Source organism: Periplaneta americana, chromosome 16, assembly GCF_040183065.1.
Source record: "Periplaneta americana isolate PAMFEO1 chromosome 16, P.americana_PAMFEO1_priV1, whole genome shotgun sequence".
NCBI classification, from domain to species: Eukaryota; Metazoa; Arthropoda; class Insecta; order Blattodea; family Blattidae; genus Periplaneta; species Periplaneta americana.
Window position 1 is genome coordinate 159,417,141 of NC_091132.1, and position 27,173 is coordinate 159,444,313.

A 27,173-nucleotide genomic window follows, 5' to 3' on the forward strand; every position below is an offset into this window, starting at 1 on the left:
ATTATCGCTAACGTAAGTATTTTCATCTACTGCCAAAGAATAACAAATGAAAGGTGACAAATAATTACTAGTTGCACCTGAACGTCCTTGGCTAGACCTCGGATGGTACGCATCACGGTGGAAGGAGACAAGCTGATAGATTCAAATTCCTACACTTGTTGTGACAAAAGTTCTTCAGTTGCAATTAAACATTCTTCAAATTTTCAATCTTTAAAAGGTTTCTAATATCTTACTATTACAAGTGAAATTTTATAACTGAGTCACACAGCCGATTCACTAACATTGTGACCTTAAACAACTTCTAGCTCATTTTCCTTCAATTGTTGAACTAATACTGCACGCTCTTCATCTTCATATCTGCCATATTCGTTACTGTGAGTTCTATAATGCATCTGTAAGTTTTATTTCTTGAGTGTGCCTACGTTTTGAAGTGTTTTCTGCTCCTTACATTTCTTGTTTAAATGGATGGCAAGAACCGCCTCTGTTCACTAAAATGCAACGTCACAAACCGGTCCTCTGCCCTGTACAGTAAGCACGCAACAGCCAAGCACTGCCCGTGCCCGTTCATACGTGAGTTGATCACTGACCTATACGGACTCTGCTGTACGTTTCACTGAGACACATTTTAATTAATCGAACTAGTTTCTTGAGAATACCAAATTCAATAAGAATATCATATGAAACTTCTCTCTTAACCGAGTCATATACCTCTTTGAAATCTATGAATAACTGATGCATTGTACCCTTATATTCCCATTTTTTCTCCATTATCTGTCGAATACAAAAAATCTGATCAATAGTTGATCTATTACGCCTAAAACCACAATGATGATCCCCAATAATTTCATCTACATATGGAGTTAATCTTCTCAAAAGAATATTGGACAAAATTCAATTGTACGACGTCAACAAACGTGATATTCCTCGAAAGTTACTACAGTTAGTCTTGTCCCCCTTCTTAAAGATGGGTACGATTGTGGACTCCTTCCATTGCTCTGGTACAATTTCATTTTCCCAAATAGCAAGTACAAGCTTATAAATTTCATTAGATAATGCGCTTCCACCCTCTTGTATTAATTCTGCTGGAATTTGATGTATACCTGGAGACTTATAATTTTTCAGGTTTTCTATCGCAATTTCGACTTCAGAAAGCGTGGGTTCGGGTATAAATGGCTCAGCAGTTTGTATTTCAATTTCGTCCCGATCATTTCCATTTGGCCTATGTATATTTAGTAGTTGCCCAAAATAGTTTTTCCATCTGTTGGGGATTGAATGAGAGTCTGCAAGCAAGTTACCATTCTCATCCTTGATTACGTTTACCCTAGCCTGATATCCATTCTTGAATTTCTTTATGCCCTTATATAAATCTCTAATGTTTTTATTTTTACTATTTGTTTCTACCTCATTCAGTTTTTCCTTCAAGTAATCTCTCTTTTTATACCTAAGTGTACGATTTGCTTCCCGTCTTTTATTGAAATAATTATCTCTATTCGCCTCAACTGGATCCTGTAAGAATGTCAATTTTGCGTGTTTCCTTCTTTCTACCATGCAACAATCTTCATCAAACCATGGTTTCTTTTTCTTAGTTTCATAATAACCTATGCTCTGTTCAGCTGCAATTTTGATATTATCTCGGATATTTTCCCACATGCTATTAACATCTAACTCTTCCTCAACTTCGTCGGAACTTGCTAATACGGCAAATCTATTTGAAATTTCGATCTGATAATGTTGCTTAGTTTCCTTGTCCTTTAATTTCGGAATATTGAATCTTCTAATATTAACTTGTTGCTCTACTCGCTTGGCTACTGATAGTCTTTCTCTTAGTTCTCCAATTACCAAATAATGGTCAGAATTACAATCTGCCCCCCTGAAGGTTCGAATGTCTACTATGCTAGTATGTCTCCGTTTATCTATCAAGATGTGATCTATCTGGTTATGTGTCAATCCATCTGGAGAGGTCCAAGTATATTTATGTATTTCCTTATGGGGGAATGTTGTACTTTTGACAGTTAAATTTTTTGATGTGGCAAAGTTGGTGAGATACCTACTAAAGATAAAAATTGACATTGAGCTCGAAATGGAAAGTATCACCGTCAATTTTTACTGTGGATTTGTGGTTGTTGTATCTAAGCCTACATTCTTTCCTTGTCCAGTATTTGTAGTTTATTACTGCTCTTAGGAGTGATACTTCTGTCAATTCAGTCTTTCATAATTGAGACTTTTTCTAAATTCAGTTTTCGAAACCATAAAGCTCGAATGACCAATAAGGAAAATATAGACGTTGTGTAGAGGACTGATCAGCCCCTCACAGTCGCTGTGGACTGGCAAATGAAAGGGTTTAAATCTATTTACAATCATAAAGAAGTTATGGACAAACATTTTTGTGGAAAATATTTATCTTAAAAAAAATGATGTGCGAAATCATTCAATCATTAGAGTCTTAACTATGTGGGCGTGAGAGACATGATATTGCTCGCACCATGTAGCCAAAACATTTTTACATGCTGCTCGAGTTTCGTCTTTGTCGCAGCAACACATGGGAGTCATAACATAAACATGTACATATTGTATTAGATTACATTACATTAGGTCTTTATTAGCAGAGTAACTGCTGGAGTTTTAACTGGCATTACAGGTCACTGCGGACTCTTTACTTTATTTAGCTAGCTAGTAGGCAACGTGAGTACAAATTAAAATTATAAAACAAAAATATTTCTAGACACTATAGTAAGAACCAAGCTTGTGTACAGTGTGGTCTTAGCCAATAATATAACATAAAATTTACAAGGACACTTTATTAAAATACAGTAAGTAACTTAATTCAAACCAATAAATAACACAAAAAAAGAGAAAAAGAGAGAAAAAACACACAATACAAACTGTCTATCAGACAGAAGCCAGTGATATTGAATAAAAACATAAATATAGCCTACAGAAATAAAAAGGTAAAAAATACACACATTTGTTAATATTATATATCATGAATAATTTTATAAATTTCTTTTTTAAAATGTTCAATTTTAAAATATCTCAAATTTGAAAAATGGTTTGTAATTTTATTATAAAGTCTTGGGCCGAAACTAGCACCATGTTTAAGAGCTGCACTTGCATGACATTTAGGCTCAGTTAATGGGAAAGTAGACTTTTGCCTTCGAGTACGATATTCATGTCAATTAGATTTCTTTTGATTTCTGTGATAGCAAGTTTGTAAACTATAGTTATAAATTTCTTCAATAGTTCATTGTTCTTCAACTGTTAATGACTGATAAGCAAATGCGAGTTCAGAGCTTAAAATTTGTCAATAATGAAAAGTCTTTTGTTGAAAGCTATGAAAATTGGGAAGAAACTGGGATGATAGGTACACGGGAAAACCATATTAATAGTTCTCAGTGGAGCGACAGTCCGTGTGCAACCACCGGAAGGTTAAAAAAAAACATGGGGTCGGGCGTAGAAATTGGTTATCACTATTTTACACTAAACCTGGTTTTGAAATTAACACTAGTATTGTCTCATAAAAAATCAACAAAAAAATTTGCGGATTATCCACAAATAAGACAATTTATAAAGAAAAAGAGTTGCACTATTTCTCATTGCGTTGGGATGGCGTCGTAGAAGTACATTCTTGGCATTAAAGGCTCACGCGCATTAATATGTAACAGATGACAAGCGCGGAACTTTCAACATTAATTTTCAGACAATCAAGGATGTTAGAGGTATATTGGATATTATCCAAACCTTTTCATGAGGCAATGAGAACACGTTAAGAACTTTACAAGATATGAGATTGATAAGAAGAAGAGTGTGTAGTTTCCTAGTACCTGGTACTCGTTACATAGGTCGTTTTTGTGTTTACACAGTAGCTGATTTCTGAAAAGAATTTTAATAGTTTGTTACTAGGTGTGTTTCTAGTCAGTTTGTAATATATTTTTGGTCCAGGGAAAATATACATTTTTTATGATTATACAACAATGGCTGACTTAACAGCTTATGTAGCGAGTATCGGGTACTAGTGAGTGAGATGCAAAGTTAGAAATTGTAGACGCTATAGCTCTCTCGTAAGAAAGAGTGACAGCTATTTGGGATGGAGACATACAGGAACATGACCCAACATATTTATGAACGATAACGTAATAGCCTACAGTTCTATTATTTCTAATGCATACACCAAAATTGCCTATTAAAATTATATAATGCAAAGTTCGTAAGCTATTTAAATAATTTATTTCTTTAAAATAAAAAATACACCCTGGACCACTGTAAAACCTTGAGGGTCATCTGGGCATAAGTCTACAACCCTTCCCAAAATCATGTCGAAGTAACTCCTTTTCTTTAAAATGTCCATTCTTTTCTCTTCGACACATCGCTGTAGCCACTGCCACAATCCTTGAAACTTGGCTATCTTTTTACAGGTTATTGTTCGTGGTCTGATACTTTGAATAAATTCTAGGAACAAATCCATAGGGCAGCCATTTCCGAAGAAAAAAACTGTTAAAGGCAAACGGTCTTTGTATTTTAAGTCGCTGGTCCATAGTATTCTTCTGATGTACAAAGGCCACTTATCCCTTTCGCCTATTACATCTTGTATTTCTATATAAATTTTGTGCCACGACATTTTCCTGCTGCTCATTTTGAACAATTACTATCACCGAGATATATCGATTCACTTAATCGAAACCTTAGTGCAGTTTATTCACGATGCGGAAGGAAGAAAATAGTTCCGATGAAAGAAGATTGCATCGTAGAATACACAAGCAGTCGGTAGAATTATACACGAGACCTATGACCCGTTCCATTGCATTGAGAAATAGTGCAACTCTATTTCTTTATAAATTGTCTTATTTGTGGATAATCCGCAATTTTTTTTGTTGATTTATTATCAGACAGTACTAGTCTTAATTTCAAGACAAGGTTTAGTGTAAAATAGCGATAGCCAATTTCTACGCCGGACCCAAAACATGTTGAAGACCTTAAATAGAAACTGAGGAAAGTAAAGTTAGTAATTCGGAAGCATAATTTCAACTTTGGTCCCTTTAGGTCGCATTGTTGGGGACCCTGCTGTACTTATGAATTATTTTATTTTAAGGGTTACAAGATGGATGACACACAGTTATGTCATTCAGCTGGTTTGCCTGAACCGCTTGTTAAATTTGACAAAGTTCGTAGAACCAGTTGTTAATTTTTTTAAGTGAAAATGCAAGCTTCTTTACGGAAAGGAAGAATATTAATTCAAGAAGAAATTCCCCAGCTTTAATACTGCAGTAAACATAATACAAAAATAAACGACAATACAGCTCGAAGTGAGCATATTATTATATTGTTATTTCTCGCCAGAGTATGCAGGCAACATGCCTGCAACCTTGAAGCCCATCTGCGATTACGTCGACAGTCCTCTACCCCTTCCACTTCAATACTAACAGCGCATGTAGAACAGTGAACTGTAGTGTTCGAAAACATAATTTAGCGAAATTCGGAGGAAACAACAAAATCTTTGAAGAGTCTTGAATGCTTTGACAGAATAGGCAAACAAAAATCATTTATGCATGAATGAAAGAAAGATGGTCCAGATGGTCTTTAGAAAAGGAAGCCGACTTACAAAAGTGTACTCAATAATGCGCTAGCATCAACCACTTGAGATTGTCAGCTCCTTCAAGTACTTAGAGATCACCCTACAACCAACAACAACGTCATACCGCATTCAGGACAGAACTGCAGTCGCTACAGAAGCTATGTTCGAAATGAAGAACATCACCCTGCTCTCATTGGACACTGCCATGGTACTTTTCTACTATACTGATAATCAGTTACGGACTGGAATTAATTGGTATAAACTAAGTCTCAGAGACTTTGTCACTATTCAGGAAATGAAAGAAACGTGCCCTTGGTATCTCGAAATGTTGACTACATTTTCCTGGCTAATTTACGAAGTGGCCAAGGAAACTTTTCTACTTGAAGACCTCAGGATGCAACTCAACTCGTCAGACCATCTACTAGAAGGACGCCTGAAAAGAGAAGAGATATGGCCAGACTTCTGCTCCACGGATGATATGATGGACACAACCAAATTAAGATCTACGACATATGCTTACAGGCTTGGCAGTTCATGGTTACCAAGACAACCTGCTGCATACACTGATGATGGCTGTGTGTGTTCGCATAACAAAACGCAGGAATTGTCCTGTTTCTATAGAAGAATATAGCAAAGTGTAAACACTCAACAATATGCACATTAGTGCACTCTTCCTCTCATCAAAAATATAACTTAAAAAATATATAGACTTTCTACTACAAAATACACTATTAGGTACATACTTCATTTTCGTTTTTACACTTGTCCTACAATTTTTAATTCCATTCTTATAAAATAAATTATTTTTTTCATTACGAGTATGGTATTGGCAATACTGAGTCTTATGTTTGAATCTCTTTTCTCTTATTTGCAGAGAGCAATCAGTATAGTGCTGTAGTGCAATGAAACGTCAAAACATTTGATCAAGTTTTTTTTCAGTAGTGGCGGTAGCAATAACACTGAGAATAGTAAACTAGATGATAGAATGGTTGATGTGAAAAGTTACGGTAGAGGGTGTAAGTGTATTTTCAGATGTTTCAAACAATTTGCCAGTGTGGTCAGATATTCATGTTGATGTTGCAAATATTCTATATTTCTCTTCTCTCAACATCTGTGAGTTTTTAAATAACTCTACACACAATTCTTCAATAATATGTTGCTATGCAGTTTCTCTTTATGTATAGCTGCTTATTGTTACCTTACTTAGCATATTTCGCAAAGGGAAAGTAGCTTGCTGTAAGGTTGGTGTGGTGGGGTAGAGGGGGAAGGGTTGAATCCGTGTTCTGAAATTTACCCCATATTTCATATTAAAATTGACATTTGCGTCATTAGCAAAAGAACTGGTTGTTGGAAAGTTAGAATGCCACCACTGATTACACATAAAATAGCTTCCTGTACAATTCTTTTTGCAGTTTTGAGGCAACAGAGTGGCCCAGTGGACATTATGTACACACCACAGCAGCTACAAGGAGGAGCCATTTTGTTATCACTATTGGCTGCTGTCTCAGGTCCTCACACTGCCTGGACCAGCCATAATTTTGTCACACCGGTCGGTAAGTTGAATTACTGTTAGACTGATGCTCACATAGTATATCGTGCACGTATTTAGGAATGGTAGCAGGAAGACCATATCGATTTCAGTTTTTAGGATTTTTAGGTTATGGTTTTGAATATGAGAGAAAACGAACGTGTTCCATTCATTATATATGCTCTGGCATGAATGAACTCTGTTCTTATAATTCCATTCAAAGACGTACATCTCTTATTTTCTTTTTAACATCACTTTTGGCACATAGTGTTGTGCCCAAGGGCAGGTCTTTCACTGCAAACCCAGATTTCTCCAGTCTTTCCAATTTTCTGCTTTCCTCACATGATCCATACATCTTAATGTCGTCTATCATCTGATAACATTTTCTGCCCCTAACTCTTCTCCCGTTCACCTCTCCTTCCATTGCATCCTTCAGTAGGCGGTTTCTTCTCAGCCAGCGACCCAGCCAATTCCTTTTTCTTTTCCTTGTCAGTTTCAGCATCATTCTTTCTTCATCCACTCTTTCCAGCATAGCTTCATTTCTTATTCTGTCTGTCCATTTCACACGTTACATCCTTCTCCATATTCACATTTCAACTGCTTCTATTTGCTTGTCTTCACTTCGTCGTATGTCCATGTTTCTGGCCCATACATTGCTACACTCCACACAAAGCACTTCACTAGTCTCTTCCTTAGTTCTTTGTCCAGAGATCTGCAGAAGATGCTCGTTTTTCTATTAAAAGCTTTCTTTGCCATTGCTATTCACCTTTTGACTTTTGGCACATTTTATATTCTAAATATTTCTTCGCAGTTAGGTCGTTACAACAGTTTTTCAACAGCAGTATTTTAAAGACAATATATTTTGTCTATTTTAATTCCATTAAGTCCTATGGAATAATATTTTGGGGAAATTCAGCAGATAGTATATTTTAATAGGTTATTTTACAATGCTTTATCAACATCTTACGTTATTTAGCGTCTGAATGAGATGAACATGATAATGCCAGTGAAATGAGTCTGGGGTCCAGCACCAAAAGTTACCCAGCATTTGCTCATATTGGGTTGAGGGAAAACCCTGGAAAAAACCTCAACCAGGTAACTTGCCCCGACCGGGAATCGAACTGGGCCACCTGGTTTCGCAGCCCAGACGCGCTAATCATTACTCCACAGGTGTGGACAGCAGATAGTAAAAATATAGCCTATTCTTATTAGAAAAAAGAGCAATTAGAATAGGTAATATTTGGATCAAAGGCCAAAGAATCATGTAGACCATTTTTTTTTTATTAGAAATTCTGACCTTAACAAATCAGTATAATTATATACGCTTTAATAAATTTCCTCTTATGTAATAAAGAAAATTTTCCAACCAATTCAACCATATATAATATAAGTACCCGAAAAAAGAATGATTTTCATATGTCATCATCAAATTTATCATGCTATCAAAGGGGAGTATGTTACATAGAGTAAAAATTTTCAATAGTCTTCCTGAAGACATTAACAATCATAACCAAAACTCTGCATTATTTAAGGTAAAACTAAAAAATTACTTAATATCTCACACTTTCTATTCTGTAGATCAGCGTTTCTCAAAGTGTGTTCCCCGGAACCCCAGGGTTCCGTAAGCAACTTTTAGGGGTTCTGCCAATTCCTGATGTGAAATTATTTACTTTTTAATCTCTAAAATATGTTATAAAAACATGAAAAAGAATAAGAACAGAACTATAACTGTTTATTCAGCCATTCTATTGGCAATTATCAACACAACAATTGATACCGTTTACAGCAATCCGATCACTAAAGCACATTGTTGAAATAATAATGGGTGCGCTTCAAGTAACTTAAGTGTCTGCAGCTAACACATTTTTTCGACAATAATGTACAGGTGTAAATTGTATTATGGAATCAATTGAAAATTCTGTGAAGGATATTTCGCAGAATTGATTTGACATTCCTTTAAGAAAGCACAGGAAACTTCTTCTGGAGAGGAAAGACCATTATTTTGAAGTTCAAGGTGAGTTATGTGTTAATTTTGTTTCTCAAAGTTTATTTAATAATATCAGAAAATAGGTAAAATGTTTTAAAGAATAATTGCGCGAGTTTTGTCATCCCTTCTTCAAAACTGTGTAAACAGAGGGCGAGACCGATCATTGCGATCTACGTCATTCTATTTTTAATACAGAGTGATACCGATCCTAACTCTACATTTTTTAATACAGGGTGGCACCGAATAATCCATCGGTGGCTTAAAACATGATAATTAAAACAATCAACATCCAAGTGTGCCACTGCAACTTCAACTAACCCTAAACAATTATGTGGGTCTGATGAAGGCGAATTGGAAACACCAGGTTTACAAAATAGATCATCTGAAAATGTGAAGGAGCCAACATCCAAAATACAACATGAACCTGTAATTAAAATACGTAAATATAATGATAGTTACAGTACGTAGTCTTGGATTTCATGAATGCTGAAAATTGCCCTCAGTATGTAATATGTGGCAGAATTTTACCTAATAGTTCGATGGCACCTTGAAAATTCCGTCGCCATTTTGAAACACACCATGCTCAGTTTGATGACAACAATATTGATTTCTTTGCTAGGAAATGTCGTGAGTTAGAAATTCACGAAAGTCCTTAGCTCCGACATCTTATAGTACAAATGAAAAAACAGCAGAGGCATCTTTCATTGTAACCTACAGAGTGGCTCAGGCAGGTGAGTCTCACACAGTAGCCGAAAAATTGATAAGATTGACATGGTTAAGTGCAATGATCCATGAGAAGAAGCTAAGCAATTATCTTCGTGTCGCTTTCAAATGACACAGTGGCTCGTTGCATTCAAGACATGGCAGCTTACATCAAGGAAGAATTAAACCGTCCACTCAGAAGCTAATGACACAAGATCTGAAATTTTCAGACTTATTAGTGAGTACTTGGAAGAAATCATATACCTTGGGACAATTTGTCTTCATATCTGCACGGATGGTGCAAAAGCAATGATTGGGAAAACAGCTACTGCAGTATTGCACATAAAGTCAGTTGCAAGAAATTGCAAAAGCAGTCATTGTATTTTGCACCGTCAAGCTTTGAGCACATCAAAAATGCCACTTTCCCTCAAGAATCTTCTTAATGAAGTAGTAAAAACACTGTTGCCAACATATCGCTCTACAATCTCGCTAACTTTTCAACAAAAAGTAGCTAAATCTCTACAAAGTTTGTTAAAAAATTCCCTAGAAATGTCGCTAAAAATTAATAATAAATATCATTAAATAGAAATAAGAGGAACATTCATAAACTAGATAAGAAAAGAAATTTACATTCACTTCTCCTTCTCTTCGAAATCTTGAATTCTTCTATTCCTTTGTACCTGTCGTCTTGCTTCACTTACCTTTCTTCCCACCACAATCTGAACACATGCTCTCGCCACGAAACAATACTAACAATACCATCCCATCGCACTTCCTCATACTCATCCTCTTTCACAATAGCCCTCCCAAGACTCTGGAATTCGTTACCTGCTAGCATCAGGGACTGTCGAAATAAAATTGAATTCAAACGCAAACTTACTAGGCACTTGGTCAGTAATTGAGACTCGTTCAGACATGGTTTCTTGTAAATAGTTCTCTTAATCTATCACAAAATATTTCAATATCCGGTAATTTCATCACTATATAATTTTGTTATTGTAGGTTTAATTTGTAATTCAGTAAATACAAAAATATTCTTTATTCTTAACTTCTATGATAAAATGTCTAGCTTTCATTAATCAGGTAATCTTGTTGTGCTTTAATTTTTATTGTAATTGTAATTGTAAATTTAATATTAATTGTAATTTTATTGTTCATGTTATAGTTGTAATCCCCTGGTAGAGGGGCAGAGAAGGCCTGAAGGCCTTATCTCTACCAGGTTAAATAAATAAATACTACTAATACTAATATGCGAGAAAAATGTAATTTCCTCGCGTCACCCTCTTTTGCAGAGTCTGGTTGTATTGTTGACGGCTGTGATGTTGAGGTGGAAGGTGTGGGAACAGCTGATTGTGAATACACTGCACTTGATCCAATCATGGACACTACACTTTCTGGCACCTTGTAAGTGTGGAAATTTTCACTCAAGCATTTGATCGCAATTGTTTTTGTGAAATCTAAAACTTTTAAAATCTTATATATTAAAATATATTAAAATCAGCAAAAACTACAGTCCCATTTGCTTCACACGAACTGTCAGCACAAAATTCCAAAACTCGACTGCCTCGGGTCGGTTCGGAGTGGAAAATCTCCGCGTTGCGGGGAAGAACCAAGAATTAGCTGCAGCTCGCGACTCGTCACGTGCCAATCAAAGTTGCTACCGTTTATCGGTGTTGAGAGAGAGAGAGACCTAACCCCTGAGAATCATTGAATCAGCATCTTTCACCCCTGATCACTGATCACAAATATATGAGATCAGGGCTTTCACATATGAATCATTAGACGAGTCAATCATGCACACATGCCTCTTCTAAAACTAAGTGCACGACTTCAGTTGAATGTTTTAACTTAAAAGAAAGGAAAAAGGGAAAAATATCGCTAATCGTATTTATTTCCTTAGATTTAGCGACTTATCGCTAAATATGGCAACACTGAGTAAAAATCGTTAATTTTATCAAGTCCAGACCACTAAATTCAAGACTTTTCAAAATGAAACCTTCATAAATCTCTACTTCGAATTTAGGGTTGAGGTGATGGTTTCTTCATTGATCACCATTTCGAGTTGGACGATCGTTTGAGTATCAAACAATGGTTCTTGAGATTTGCCTATTTAACTTACATTTTTGTCAAAATCAACGAATTAAATGTATGAATAATGAAATAATAATAATAATAATAATAATAATAATAATAATAATAATAATAATAATAATAATAATAAAAGCCGTAAATCTCCAGTGGGGCAAGGCCTCCTGCTTGGGCAGGGGTGGCTCGGGTCTTGACCATCAGAAGAGCCTTGTATTATTACAGGGGAAAAATGCTAATATATTCACTGCAGCAGATAAAATCAGAAATTTCAAGAGAAAATTGCAGTTCTGGATGAGAAGTCTAGCCGGCCATGAATATGAGAACTTCCCTGCTTTGAAAGATTTCCTTGAGGAGAACGACCAAACTCTCCGAGAACTTGATGAAATCAATGAATAATTTGTAAAGCATTTGGAGGATACTGTATGCGCCACACTGTAGAACAGTATTTTCCAGACGAGGAGACTGAAAATAATTCTCAAAACTTGTGGGTCAAAAATCCATTTGACATGAAAGAAAAACCTTCTTCCAACGCTTCTGAACAATACGAAGCATTACTGGAATTGACGTCTGATTCATCCCTGCAACCTCAGTTTAAGAATCTCCCTGTGATGGATTTTTGGCACAGCCTGAGAAGAGAGTACTCAGTGTTATCAAAGAAAGCTATTACTTTTGTAAGGACTTACCTATGTGAAAATGGGTTTTATATGTATAAGTGTATCAAAACTAAATACCAAAACAGACTCCATGCAGAACCAGACATGAGACTTCAGCTTTCCAACGTGAAACAATAAAAGCACTCGTTCCACTGATCTGTTTCAAACAGGTGATTTTTTCTAAAAAAAAAAAAAGATTAAGTACCGTAAAGTGGGGTGACTTTGAATGCTGAGGTGACTTTGAACAGTAATTTAGCGCCTTTCTAAATTAAATGCTGTACCCAATTGCGAAAAAACTGTTTAAGTTGTCAATAAATTAGTTCAGTTTTTTCGCAATTGGGTACAGCATTTAATTTAGAAAGGTGCTAAATTATTGTTCAAAGTCACCTCAGCGTTCAAAGTCACCCCACTTTACGGTACCTGAATTTTAGTGTAAATTACAAAACAGTGTTAAAGATGCAAGTGGACTTAATTTCATTTATGCTTGTTATATATTTACTGATATTTGTAACAGTAGGAAATATATTTCAGAAACATTTGTAATTTTTAAATACGAGTATGTATAATGTGTGAGTTCAAAAAACATGTTTAATATTAGTGATAAAAATCAACCAGGATTACTAATCTATATAATAACAGCAAATATAGCTCAACAAAATTATTTATAATTTATAAATATGTATAATATGCTACATCAATAAAAATGTCATATTAATGGTAGAAATACATTTGGTAATTTAATATTTGCCTGTAACATACACACATCACTAATAGTCCGCTGGGTTCCACAGATTTATTTTGGGTTTAAAAGGGTTCCGTAGGTAGAAAAGTTTGAGAAACGCTGCTGTAGATGAATTCTTGACATTTCACAGTACTGTGTAAATATTTTAATATTATTAAATGATAAACATATTGCATTGTATATAATATGTTATTGTTATTAAGGTATCGGTATTAATTTTGAATATATATCATATTAGCATTTTTATATGCCAAACGTAAGAATTGGACATGTTCTTTATTCTATGCTGTAAAGCAATGACAACCAACTGGCTGCTTGCAGTGAGATATTGAGCGGAGTAGAGCAGCAGTCGTGTCTCATAGTTCGACGCCTGTTTTTCATGGAAAGAATCCCGTTAAAGCGAAGACCTTTGATGCCAACGAGCAATTTTGATCCTGAATGGGAAGCAACATACTTCTTCATGGAATGTAGCAAAGTTCTGTGTAGATTTTTCGAATTGCTGGAAGAGATAAATTTGTTCCTGGAAATGAGTGGAGAACTTGTTGCAGAGCTGAAATATGATCTTGCATTCGTGGCTGATATAACTGAACATTTGAATGTTTTAAATGAGTCACTTCAAGGGAGGAACAAATTGATCACACAGATGTTTTGCAGTATTCAAGCTTTAAAAAAATATGCTGTCATTATGGGAACGTCAACTGTTCAATGGCAATCCCAGTCATTTTCTTAGGTTGGCATGTGTGGTCCGGAACTCTGATTTCTTAGAGGTAGACTGCTATGTTGAACATCTCCAGTGAGTTTGAACACAGATTTAAGATTTGAGTCACTTAAAAGTGGATTTCAATCTATTTGCTACACCATTCAGCATAAATATTGATGGCACTCTCAAAAACGTTCAACTGAAACTAAGCAACTTGAAATGTGGCATTGAGTTGACTGATAGTTATAGGAGCAGACGTAATTTGCTAGACTTTTACAGCCGATTTCGTAAGTCAAGATTCCCTTGTTTGCATATGTGTGTGAGGCATCTTTGATTTCAATGTTCGAGTTAAAAAAAGTTGTGTTTTATTTAACAACGCTCGCAACTGCAGAGGTTATATCAGCGTCACCGGATGTGCCGGAATTTTGTCCCTCAGGAGTTCTTTTACATGCCAGTAAATCTACTGACATGAGCCTGACGCATTTAAGCACACTTAAATGCCATCGACCTGGCCCAGGATCGAACCCGCAACCTTGGGCATAGAAGGCTAGCGCTATACCAACTTGCCAACCAGGTCGACTCAATGTTCGATTCGACCTATGTGTGTGAAGCTTTATTTTCAGCTGTGAAACGTAACAAAGGCTATGAAAGAGCCCATCTCAGTGACCATAACTTGAAGTGTGCATTAAGGGTTCAGAGTTGTGTTTCAGCTTCATATCGTACAAACCAAAAGATGTCAAAAATCAAGAGCGTGATCTGAGTAAACCTTAAAGTATCGGATTCTTAATTTAGATATGTACTATCCATTGCACAATTTATATCACTTTAATTTGAAGGCATCTTTCCAGTATTACCGTTGTAAATATGTTTTGTTTGCATTTTTCAACATGCCTATTGGATAAAATACAGTATGTAAGAGTTTCATTTGTGAATTGCTAACTTTCACTAACAATGTATTATTTCCTTCCTATATAACTATACTTAAAAAAGATGTTGCAAGTATATGCCACAATTAAGTTTTATTTAGTTATATTGGTACAATGTATTATTTGTATTTCTGTAATGTAGGCTATTAGCATTTAGTCGGTTAGGCTATAATTTAATGTTGGCACAATGAACAGTGTTTATCAAAGCGCATGATGTACTCTTCTTTACTATCCGATCGTCTACAGTGTAATAGCAAACTTTACTGCAGTTACAGACACAAGCAGACCACCACTGCGTTACGTTCCCACTGACACAGATCAAGCCGTGTGCACAGAAGTAACACAGCGTGCTTGCGAGTTGGTTGACGGAGCTGTAAAGCAACAATGAATAAGTGTATCTTCTACAATACTGTATGTCAATTGGCATGCTTGACGCCTAGTAGTGTAAATCGGAAATGATCGAAATTGAGGTTAGTAGTGACATCGCATCCTCCATATGGAGAATTATTAATGTAAAGTACCAGTAAGTCCATATACATAAATCTCCCAACAGAGCACATTAGTGATTTTAGCACAAAATTATTTTTTGCCTCTCATTTTGTGCCTAATGCAGTAAGTTAGGTACTACCCCTGCTGCATTTTTACAGTCAGCCGTGCTTTTGCTCCATCATATTATTTCAGTGGCAATAACGGGGATTGTTAGGCGCCTACTAGAATTTTAAAATATAAGGAATAGTAAACCTTGTTTTTCTCAAAACAAGGTTTTTTTACTTATGCCACATGACGACCAAACAGGCAAATTGTGTCGATTACCTCATCAGCCAAATATTAAATAATGATGTCAAAGTTACCACCTTTCACACTAGTGCTTCTGTGAACAGTAATAGTAGGAGGAGTAGGGCAGTGGAGAGTGACTCAGATGCAATTATTATTATTATTATTATTGTTATTATTATTATTATTATTTCACTTATTATTATTATTATTATTATTATTATTATTATTATTATTTCAATTTTCTTTTGAAATTTATTGTATGTATTTTGATTGTTTAATTGTAAATTTATATATATATATATATATATATATATATATATATATATATATATATATATATATATATATATACTTACTTACTTACTTATTGGCAGATATTAATAAAAATGCTTGAGAGTGAGTGAGATGTATCGGACAACTCAGTGAGTGGTAAAGGGTCGAGTGAGTGATTAGTCTGAATTTCATATTAATAAATATTTTCCCCTCCTGGACATATCTCACTCGTGACTCTGAGTTGTTACATTTTATCGCCTAGACATGCTATGCAAGTTATCAATGTTTAGACTAGAGCTCCTTTCAGAGGGAAGACTTCGTCACATTCGGTTTGTAAATATACTTTTGTTTCGATCATAGAGGAGGAAAGTGTGCAGTTTCAAACTTCATTTGTTAATATTTTGAAGCAAAACCTCATATTTTTCACTAAATCAGTTACCGGAAGTGAAAAGTAGGAAGTCTTTTTCTGTCATTGAAGACTTGAAGACAAATGAAAAGGAATTTGCAACATGGTCTTCACTGAAGCACAAAAAAAAAAAATCTTATGAATGTGTAACAATAGGCCTATAATGTGATGATAAACTTACCTATATGTGTATGCTGTATATTATTAGTATTTCCTTTCTAATGACTTGTTTGAGTGATACATACAACCCATTAGGTAATTCTACTCTATCTTCCTCCACTTCGTCCTACAGTAATGGCACTTCATAATCTTCAAATAGATGATTAGTTATATTGTGCGATGTAACACAGCATAATATGATCAAAGGCACTTTCCGTTTCAACTCTTATTTTGTTTCGGAGAACTGGAAATCGTTGCTTCACTTGGCTAAAACATCTCTATAATCGCACGTTCTTTTGTTACCGGTATACATTTATTGTAGGCTCTTTCCTGTGGAGTGATGATAAAGTAATCAACCAAGGAGCAATTCTGTGGCTCCAAGGGTAAATGTGGTAGGCCTCTATGCCATTTCTTTCACTTTTCAAGAGCAAGCATGTACAGATATAGTTTGAACAACCATATAAAATCGTAGGAATCATGTTTCATAACAATGGATTAGACAACAAAATAAGAGAGATATACATGTTATCTTTTGTCACAATAAAGGTACGGTACCAGCAGGATGCACAACATACTGCAAAATCTCATTGTCAACAAAAATTTAAATATTATCTTTTGTCTTGAAACCACAGAATTTCATATTCCATATCACCTAGAAGAAGTGCATTGGCATTATTGCCAATCATTACTCTACAAACATCCGAATTTTTCCATATAGGCTTAATATAAAAATAATTATCCACGCTTGTGAATTCTTCCTTGGCATTGCAGGTAGATCGTACATTAAGGCTGGCAACATTTTTTTTTTTTTTTTTTTTTTTTTGCTGAAATACTCATAGGCATGTTCATTTTTTAAAATAGAAATATTGGTACAATTCACAGCTTCAATGGCGTCAGGAAATGAGTACTTCCACTTCATTTTTGCTTCCTGTAACTCGTGGACAGTTGTTGGAAATTGAACGCAATTAAATGCTTTTAATTTCAAAGCATCTGCAACTTCCCAGCAGTTAGAATTTGTTTATAAAAGAAAGCTATAAGGATAATGACTGGGGTACATAGAAGGACATCATGTAAAAAAGATATTCCAAAATTTAGAAATCTTTACTGTACATTGTGAGTAGGTCTACACTCTTTCACTGAGTCCACACCTGTGGAGTAATGACTAGCGCGTCTGGCCGCGAAACCAGGTGGCCCGGGTTCGAATCTCGGTCGGGGCAAGTTACCTGGTTGAGGTTTTTTCCGAAGTTTTCCCTCAACCTAACTTGAGCAAATGCTGGGTAACATTCGATGCTGGACCCCGGACTCATTTCACTGGCATTATCACCTTCATCTCATTCAGATGCTGAATAACCTAAGCTGTTGATAAAGCGTCGTAAAATAACCTACTAAAAACCATCGGAAATATCCATATTCTCTGGAATGCCCATTTGAAAATCTGGATCGCCCACATATGGTAAGAAAATTCTCATTTTTATTTCATTATCGAGAGCTCTTCCTCTTCTTTTGAATCTTGCAAGAAATGCCGCGCTAGCCACTGTACGTTCTCCTTCTTAAATTTGTACAAATCTTTGTAACTGTGTTTACAAGCTTCTCTGTGATGTTTATACCTTTTCTTCTGCGTTATATAACAATAATATAGTCCACACCTGTGGAGTAACGGTCAGCGTGTCTGGCTGCGAAACCAGGTGGCCCAGGTTCGAATCCCGGTCGGGGCAAGTTACCTGGTTGAGGTTTTTTCCGGGGTTTTCCCTCAACCCAATACGAGCAAATGCTGGGTATCTTTCGGTGCTGGACCCCGGCATTATCACCTTCATATCATTCAGACGCTAAATAACCTAGATGTTGATACAGCGTCGTAAAATAACCCAATAAAATAAAATAAAATAAACAATAATATACCTCGTCATTACGATTTAACTTCACTCAACCGCCATGAGTCACCTATTCAGTTAACTCAGAAAGTTGATAGTATAAACTCAATTATATGAGTGAGTAGTGACGTTTATTAATATCGAATAGTGACTTGTCTCTCGTCTGTTGCATCATCAAGAGTTGTTACTCAAGGATCAAAGGTCAGTGCCAGCCTGTGTGAGAGATAAGTATGTTTATTAATACACATGCGAGTTAGAACTCGGAATTGTCGAGTGATTAGTAACAACTCAACATTATTAATATCTCCCATTGGCTTTTAGGGAACCCGGAGGTTCATTGCCGCCCTCACATAAGCCCGCCATTGATCCCTATCCTGAGCAAGATTAATCCAGTCTTTACCATCATATCCCACCTCCCTCAAATCCATTTTAATATTATCTTCCCATCTACGTCTCGGCCTCCCCAAAGGTCTTTTTCCCGCCAGCCTCCCAACTAACACTCTATATGCATTTCTGGATTCGCCCATATGTGCTACATGCCCTCCCCATCTCAAGCGTCTGGATTTAATGTTCCTAATTATGTCAGGTGAAGAATACGATGCGTGCAGCTCTGCATTGTGTAACTTTCTCCATTCTCCTGTAACTTCATCCCTCTTAGCCCCAAATATTTTCCTAAGAACCTTATTCTCAAACACCCTTAATCTCTGTTCCTCTCTCAAAGTGAGAGTCCAAGCTTCACAACTATATAGAACAACCGGTAATATAACTGTTTTATAAATTCTAACTTTCAGAGTTTTTGACAGCAGACTAGATGACAAAAGCTTCTCCACCAAATAATAACAGACATTTCCCATATTTATTCTGCGTTTAATTTCCTCCTGAGTGTCATTTATATTTGTTACTGTTGCTCCAAGATATTTGAATTTTTCCACCTCTTCGAAGGATAAATCTCCAATTTTTATATTTCCATTTCGTACATTATTCTGGTCACGAGACATGATCATATATTTAGTCTTTTCGGGATTTACTTCCAACCCTATCTCTTTACTTGCTTCAAGTAGAATTTCCGTGTTTTCCCTAATCGTTTGTGGATTTTCTCCTAACATATTCACGTCATCCACATAGACAAGAAGCTGATGTAACCCGTTCAATTCCAAACCCTCTGTGTTATCCTGAACTTTCCTAATGGCAGATTCTAGAGCGAAGTTAAAAAGTAAAGGAAATAGTGCATCTCCCTGCTTTAGCCCGCAGTGAATTGGAAAAGCATCAGATAGAAACTGGCCTATACGGACTCTGCTGTAAGTTTCACTAAGACACATTTTAATTAATCGAACTAGTTTCTTGGGAATACCAAATTCAATAAGAATATTATATAAAACTTCTCTCTTAACCGAGTCATACGCCTTTTTGAAATCTATGAATAACTGATGTACTGTACCCTTATACTCCCATTTTTTTCTCAATATCTGTCGAATACAAAAAATCTGATCAATAGTCGATCTATTACGCCTAAAACCACACAGATGATCCCCAATAATTTCATCTACATATGGAGTTTATCTTCTCAAAAGGATATTCGACAAAATTTTATACGATGTCAACAAAAGTGATACTCCTCGAAAGGTACTACAGTTAGTCTTGTCCCCCTTCTTAAAAATAGGTGTGATTATGGACTCCTTCCATTGTTCTGGTACAATTTTCTTTTCCCAAATTGCAAGTACAAGTTTATAAATTTCGCTAGATACTACCCTTCCACCCTCTTGTATTAATTCTGCTGGAATTTGATCTATACTTGGAGACTTGTACTTTTTCAGATTTTCTATCGCAATTTCGACTTCAGAAAGTGTGGGTTCCGGTATAAATGGCTCAGCAGTTTGTATTTCAATTTCGTCCCAATCATTTCTATTTGGCCTATGTATATTTAGTAGTTGCCCAAAATAGTTTTTCCATCTGTTGGGGATTGAATGAGAGTCTGCAACACTTAGAAACATTTCCTGCGAATCCTGTGTCTCACGAGCAATACAGAGTAATTTTTGTCACTAAATACAACTTTAGCTGACATTTCACACATTAAATCAGAAATTTCCAATGAAAAAATGCAAGTAAATTAGATAATTTTGAGAAGAAGAAACAAAATTTGATTTTGTAGAATGAATTGCACAAGAGAAAAGGACAGAAGTTTTATAAAGTAAAACGGGCTGCACGTCTAAAATCCAGGAAGTTAGAGTATAAAGAGGCTATCTGCATGAATTTCCAAAAGAATTACCAGTTCCAAACATTTCAACTATTGTGGTCTATTATCGTCGACAGCTGCCCTTTTATTCTTGTAACATATATACACTGTCAACAGGAAAACATATATGACCAAAATATTTAAAGTAAAGACTCTGATGAAGTTTGCTCTAAGTTATGGCACCACTGTATGAATATTGTACCAAGCTGCGTTGGTGAACTCCGTATCTTCTACGATTCTTGTTCCGGACAAAATAGGAACTTTACGGTATTTATATTTTGTCATTATGTAGTACATACTAAGAAGAGATTGATGCTCAGTGGATCACATTTCCCACACTAGGCCACTCGTACCTGGAATGTGACAAAAACATGGGACTTGTCAATCAGAGAACAAGGTGTGAAGTACCCGATGACTGGAGGCAAGAGATTGCGAATCTAGGAGGAAACCAAACCATTCATCATTGTAAACTGTAAACAGCTACAAGGCAAAGTACAAGGAATAACAAATTTTGAAAAATGTTTGTTCTCCAACTGCTAGAGAATATTTCAGTCTTCCTCCCACCAATGACGAGTCACAAGAAGTCCATAACAGTGAATGAGACGATTTTATAGTTCAATATATTCATTCACAATGGAAAATTCAGTGCAATTAGATCAGTGTGTAGATTTGTTTTTCAATAATTGTTTGGAACAATGAACACTCAAAGATAAAAATAATTATAATGGGTCAACAATATTTATAACCTTTAAAAATAATACCCTACACGAAAGTAAACATGTGCTATATTGTTTGAAAATATTATGCCTGATTCTATTTCCAACAATTATTCAATTAAATTGTGACATTGTTCGTTCTTCCCGTTTATAAAAGGTAGCAAAGTAGACTTTTTGCAGTTTTGTATTGTTGTAATTCATAAAATCAAAACAATATTTTGTCACATATTTGCTTTATAATGCTACATTCTTGTGTGATAAAAAATAACGATAAGTTAACAATAAACTATAAGTTTCAAGTCCTCAAACTTTAAATTTCATTTATCTCAAAATTATTCTGAATGGACCTTGTTCGTTATTCCCGTGTACCCTTCAATTGTCTTTCGCTGGCCGCTTATGACTCGTCAAGAGCACAAAGCATTAAGTGAACAGTGAATCTATCCTACAGATGTCAGGTACATCAATGCCTATCGTTTACGTGCTATATCTCGAGAAAATTTAATAAGTCTGTATTTTAGCCTGCAGGTGTCAGCATCTCACTGTCAGAACGTTTACTTTATGTGGATGTGTGCACAGTGCTGCTACGAGAGTGTAGTTAGTGAATTACTATACTTCAGTGTCGGCATATAGCATAGTTTGGCTTTCAAAGACGTGCTGGCTGAATGTGATGGTGGTATGAATTTAAATATCTGTTTGGTGGTGTATATTATTTAAGAATAATATTTACTGGCATGTATTTATAGTAATCAATCTATGCGAATGGGATTACAGTATTGGTATAGGCTGTAGTGTATCAGTGTGTTGTGAATCAAAATACAGTATATTACTGAACACACGCTTTTGTAAATTGTTTTATGTATTAACTTTTAACAGACGTAAACAATGAACTCCGTTCAAGTAATTTTGAAGAGTAAAGAACTGGGTGAACTGGTTTCCCAGGAAAAATTGGAAATAAAAGATTAGGTTTCATTATTATTATTATTATTATTATTATTATTATTATTATTATTATTATTATTATATGCTGTTTTGAATTTATATACAGTTTTTTCGACAGTGAAACATTGGAATCATGACATTTCATATTAGGCTAAAAACGTACGATTTCAAATTCTCTTCGATTTTGGAACACAAAATTGTGAACACACAATATTTTATCACGAGCCGCCACTGCATAGAACATAGAGTCTACAAAATGATACAGACTTTCCATAATTTATTCTACATTTATATAAAATTCTCTTGTTTCTAAAATTGTATCGTTTGTAATATTTCAAATTTGGAGTGATGTGTTAAGAAAAATGTGGAGTTTTTTTACTACAGTCTAGGGGTTTTTTTAAGCTTGTGCAGCGGTAAATGGAGTTCTGAGTTGGCAATACTGGCCACAGGGCACAGTTAAATTATGGTCACACGTCGCTACTTTTGCAGCGCTACTTTTATACTGCAGCTGCAAAAGTTGCGTGTCGTGTTCACACACAAGGCGCTACCAGAGCGGGTATTCTAAACGCTCTGGCGCTACTTTTGCAGCCGCAGTCATGCTGCAGGTTCCCATCTCCGTGTTGACTTCTCAATATACATTTTGTGGTTATGTTCGCATTATTAAGAAACTCATGCGAAAGCTTCCTTATCTATTATTTGCTTTTCTGTCGTATCTAGTATGCAGAAATTGACATTATTTTTACTATAAAGCTTTTAAAAACGCCTATATACTTAAATGATAACCAGGGAACGGATTTATATGGACTAAAAATATATGAAATATGTAAATATATATGTAGTTATTTTTACCAAAATATGGAATTAAATATGGATTTTTACCAAAATATGGAATTAAATATGGACTTAAAATTATAAAAAAATGACTATGTACGTTAAATATTGGTACATTTTAATCAAACTAAACAAAAAATATAATGGACGTACCTTATCTTCCAATGTAGTTTCAACAAAACACAATTTTTATTGTCTGTTACCATAACAATAGGTTACAAACATTTCTTTCAAGTGCTGAAAAGTGAATCTTCTTCTATTGTCTCTGAGGATAGATTTATACTGACTAAAAGAGCGTTCGACGTCACAAGAAGTAACTGGTACATAATTCAATTTCACAATGTCTGCTGGGGATAAGTCCAAGTTAATCTTCACTGTTGATTCACCACTCATCACAGCAACAACCTTTTGTAGTTCTTCATATCCAGGGTTTTTTGAAAGTACAGTGTCCACCTTAGCTCTTACTGCATCTGCAACTTTACCTCTACCACGATTCAGTTGTTCCACAGTACTATTTATAATTTCAAAACTTTCAGATAGTGAAAGGTGCCTATTTTGGAGACTTTTGAGCGTTTTTATGATGCATGAAAATGTATGCTGAATGTGAGCTAAGTCATTCTTCACACTTATGTCACAGGTAACTGTTTTCGCAGTATCAATTGAGACTGCATCTTCAGAGTCCAATGCAAGGAGAACATTGTTAATAGAGTCTATATGTTCGGCATAATATTCAACTGCTTCTAGCCATGTACCCCATCTAGTTAAAATTGGCTTTGGTGGCAATGGAATTTCAGGGTACATTTCTTTCAACACGTTAACTCTACTGGGAGCTTTGAGAAATACTTTTTTCACTGATGAAATCAACAAATCTACTTTAGGGAAATTGTCTCTGACCACTTCTGCCACACGATGAAATGCATGCGCCACACAAGTAAAATGAGTCAATTTAGGATATACAACAGATAATGCTTGTCCAGCTTTGACCATATAAGGGGCAGCATCGCTAATAAAGAATAACACATTATCGTACATAATACCCTTTGGCCACAGGATACCCATAGCTTCGTTGAACAGTTTAACTATAGTTTTGTTATTGCACTTTTCTAGAACATCACAATGTAAAAGAATTCGTTCAGAATATTGTTCACTTAACAAACCGATAACTACATTACCAACAAGTCTACCTTCTTTGTCGGGAGTCTCATCAATGGAAACCCAAATTGAACTATCTTTAATTTCATCTCTTATCTTCTGTATTGTCTCATCGTAGATGGATGGAGCATACGTCTTCCTAAGTGTTGACTCATCCGGGATTGTATGTTGAGTATATTTTTCAAGGAATTCCCTGAAGACCTTATTCTTTAGTTTGTAGAGAGGAATATCAGCAGAGATGAGAGAACGGCACAGGTCGATGTTAAACTCAGATCTTACATTCGATGTTGTTGGTTGTGTTAAAAACAATTGTCTCTGCTTGGAATTTAGTTGTTTGTTGGCCTGATGTTTACTAGTTGTAATGTGTTGTTGCACCAGGAACTTTTGTGTAGATGATACTGCACACTGACACAAATTACAAAATAATATTTTATTGTCAGTTGATAAACCATCTTCTTTAAATTCTGAAATGTAACTTGTTAGTTTTGATTTTAAATTGACTGAATGACGTACTTTTGGCATATTTACCGTCTTTATAGTATGATTTACAAAACTGAACCTATGTGTACTCTGACTGGCATTTAACTGTTGAGCTGCACAACTGAAGTCTGTTAAAAATTTTAAATTAAATTAATACAGTTTTGTAACTTACTTTCCCATTGTTGATAGGACTGCTAATTTTCAAATAACTCTGATGTTAAAGGGATTACTGAACATGTGTTTAAATCTCTATTGTTGAAATGTATTTTTAAAAGTTAATGGAATTTTGTTTTGTTTTATTATTAAACCTAATATAATATGGACTGTTTTATATGAAATATGGAAAATATATGGAAATTAACGAAAATATGTACTAAACTCTAAAATATGGAAAAATATGGAAAATAAAAGTAGGATTTTTCAACCCTACACATTGTGAAACATAAAGATAATGCAAAATATAAATTATATTAGCTTTATAAGTAAATATGTATTTACATATAAATCCTTTCCCTGATGATAACCAACAGTATATTCACGTAATCAATGTTGGCAACCCTCCTGTTTGGAACTACGCTAAGGAAAATTTAAAAAATGAATTATATCGTCAGCAATTATGCTCAGACTGTGTTGTGTATTTAATAACTGTTACAAATAATTTATTTTCATCACATTTAACATTAAAATATTTCCAAACAATAAAAGTATCATTGGCACATTTGGGTGGTAACACTGGTTGCAACCGCAGCAAAAGTTTCAACAAAACCGATATCAAAAATGCTGCGGCTGCAACCCTGAGAACCCTGTTCACACGTCGCTACTTTTAAGTTGCGCGCAGCATGGAAAAGTAGCGGGCAGCAGGTTCGGCAGCCGCTACTTTTCGGGTTGCACCGTTGTTCACACATCGCAGTACAAGAGTTGCGCAGTTTTTTGTACTGCAGCGCTGCAAAAGTAGCGACGTGTGACCATTAGTGATGGGCGAAGTTGTTCTTTTCCCGGAACAGTTCCGACTGTTTCGGTTCCGGAAAAATATTATGTTCCAAACAACAGTTCCGAAATATTACAGTTAAAAATATACAAGTTGAGATGTGTCTGAATCGTTCACTGATACGAGTTATCTCTTTGACTCTCGCTCCATTTGAGGAGTCGTTCAAAGGGCGGTACAGTACCCTCCCCCTTCCCCAAGCAGCTCGCACATGCGTTGGAGCCTGTTGGAGCACTCATCGCTCGGACTCTTAAAATACGTTATCGGCATGACATCATAGCACACATGCTTCTCAATAGATGACAATCCAATGCACATTCGAATCGGTTTGGAAACTTGCTGTGTATGCGGACAGAAGCTTCAAGCTTCATGTTTATTAGATAAACAGCTGTTGAATACAAGGTCAGAATGCAACACTAATTGGTATATAAAGTCATGTAGATACGGTAACCAACTCAAAAATTTAACATGCCATTTAAAACGTGTAGTATGTAATTTTTGATCTCCGTGTTACGTATTAAAAAAAAATTAAAATCATTAATTTTTCATAATAAAAATATATAACTACTGCATATATTGATATATTAGCATTAGTGAAACCTGAAACCCCACACTTAGTAAAATGTTAGAAACGCTCTATACCAAAGTGTAGTACTTTAAACTTCGCATCGCACCTCGCTCTGTGTCATTATATTACTTATGATCAGATCACACTACAAAGATTTCAATTTCCTTGCTACCTCATCCATCCACGTGAGAGTTCCAAGTTCCAACTTGTTCCAAGTACTACATAAAGAACGAGAACAGTGTAGCCGGAGCTGTCATGGTTCAACGGAACGGGTCCGACTGTTCTCTGTTGTCTCGGAGTCGGAACATGCCTTGCGCGGGCCCGCAACAGCTGGACAAGTGAGCAGCTCGGAGTCGGAACAGTGTTATTTCGGAGCTGGAAGTTCCGGCCTACTGTTCTTTTTTGCAACAGTTCCGAGACCGGAACAGTTCCAAAATAACTGTTGTGTTATTTTTTACCCATCTCTAGTGACCATACCTTCAGTCAGTCGAGCGAAAGGCGCGGAAGCAAGAGGGTTAGAGTTGGAATCTCTATCCACTACTGTTGCGCGGAAGTGTATTGTGTATTTTACGAAGAATACGTAAGTAAAAGACTATCAAACATATTTTTAATGAGTAAGAATATTCGTTTGAAAGATAATACATAGCATAGCTCTTCCTAAAGTTCGGCCAAACTGTCTCTCATCTAATACGGTACCGTATCCAATATTTTTTCGCTGGTACCTGACCAATTGATCAAGCATACGTGTGGAGATCTTTCCATTTAGGCTATTTGATTTTACTTCCTTAGTCAAATTGGAAGAAAACTGTCCAAATAATGTCCTTTTTCTTCCCCTATTTTGGTGATTTCCATTTATTTGATTTTACTTCCTTCGTCAAATTGGAAGAA

At 35.5% G+C, this 27,173-nt stretch overlaps 1 protein-coding gene across 2 annotated transcripts in view; it reads left to right on the top strand.

The window, feature by feature from the left end:
• Nucleotides 1-6,678: 6,678 nt before the first annotated feature.
• The window catches only part of LOC138691588 (uncharacterized), a 40,321-nt gene continuing 19,826 nt past the window's right edge, over nt 6,679-27,173 (top strand). Inside the window, exons 1-3 of one of the 2 annotated variants that reach the window (XR_011329923.1) lie at nt 6,694-7,122; nt 11,079-11,190; nt 15,165-15,799. Coding sequence is in view for 1 of the 2 variants with exons in the window: in XM_069813694.1 (XP_069669795.1) it covers nt 6,930-7,122; nt 11,079-11,190 (305 nt within the window). In the remaining variant the exon portion in view is untranslated. Of the gene's footprint in view, nt 7,123-11,078; nt 11,191-15,164; nt 15,800-27,173 lie in introns of those variants that run through there. The other variant, XM_069813694.1, reaches the window with a different exon arrangement.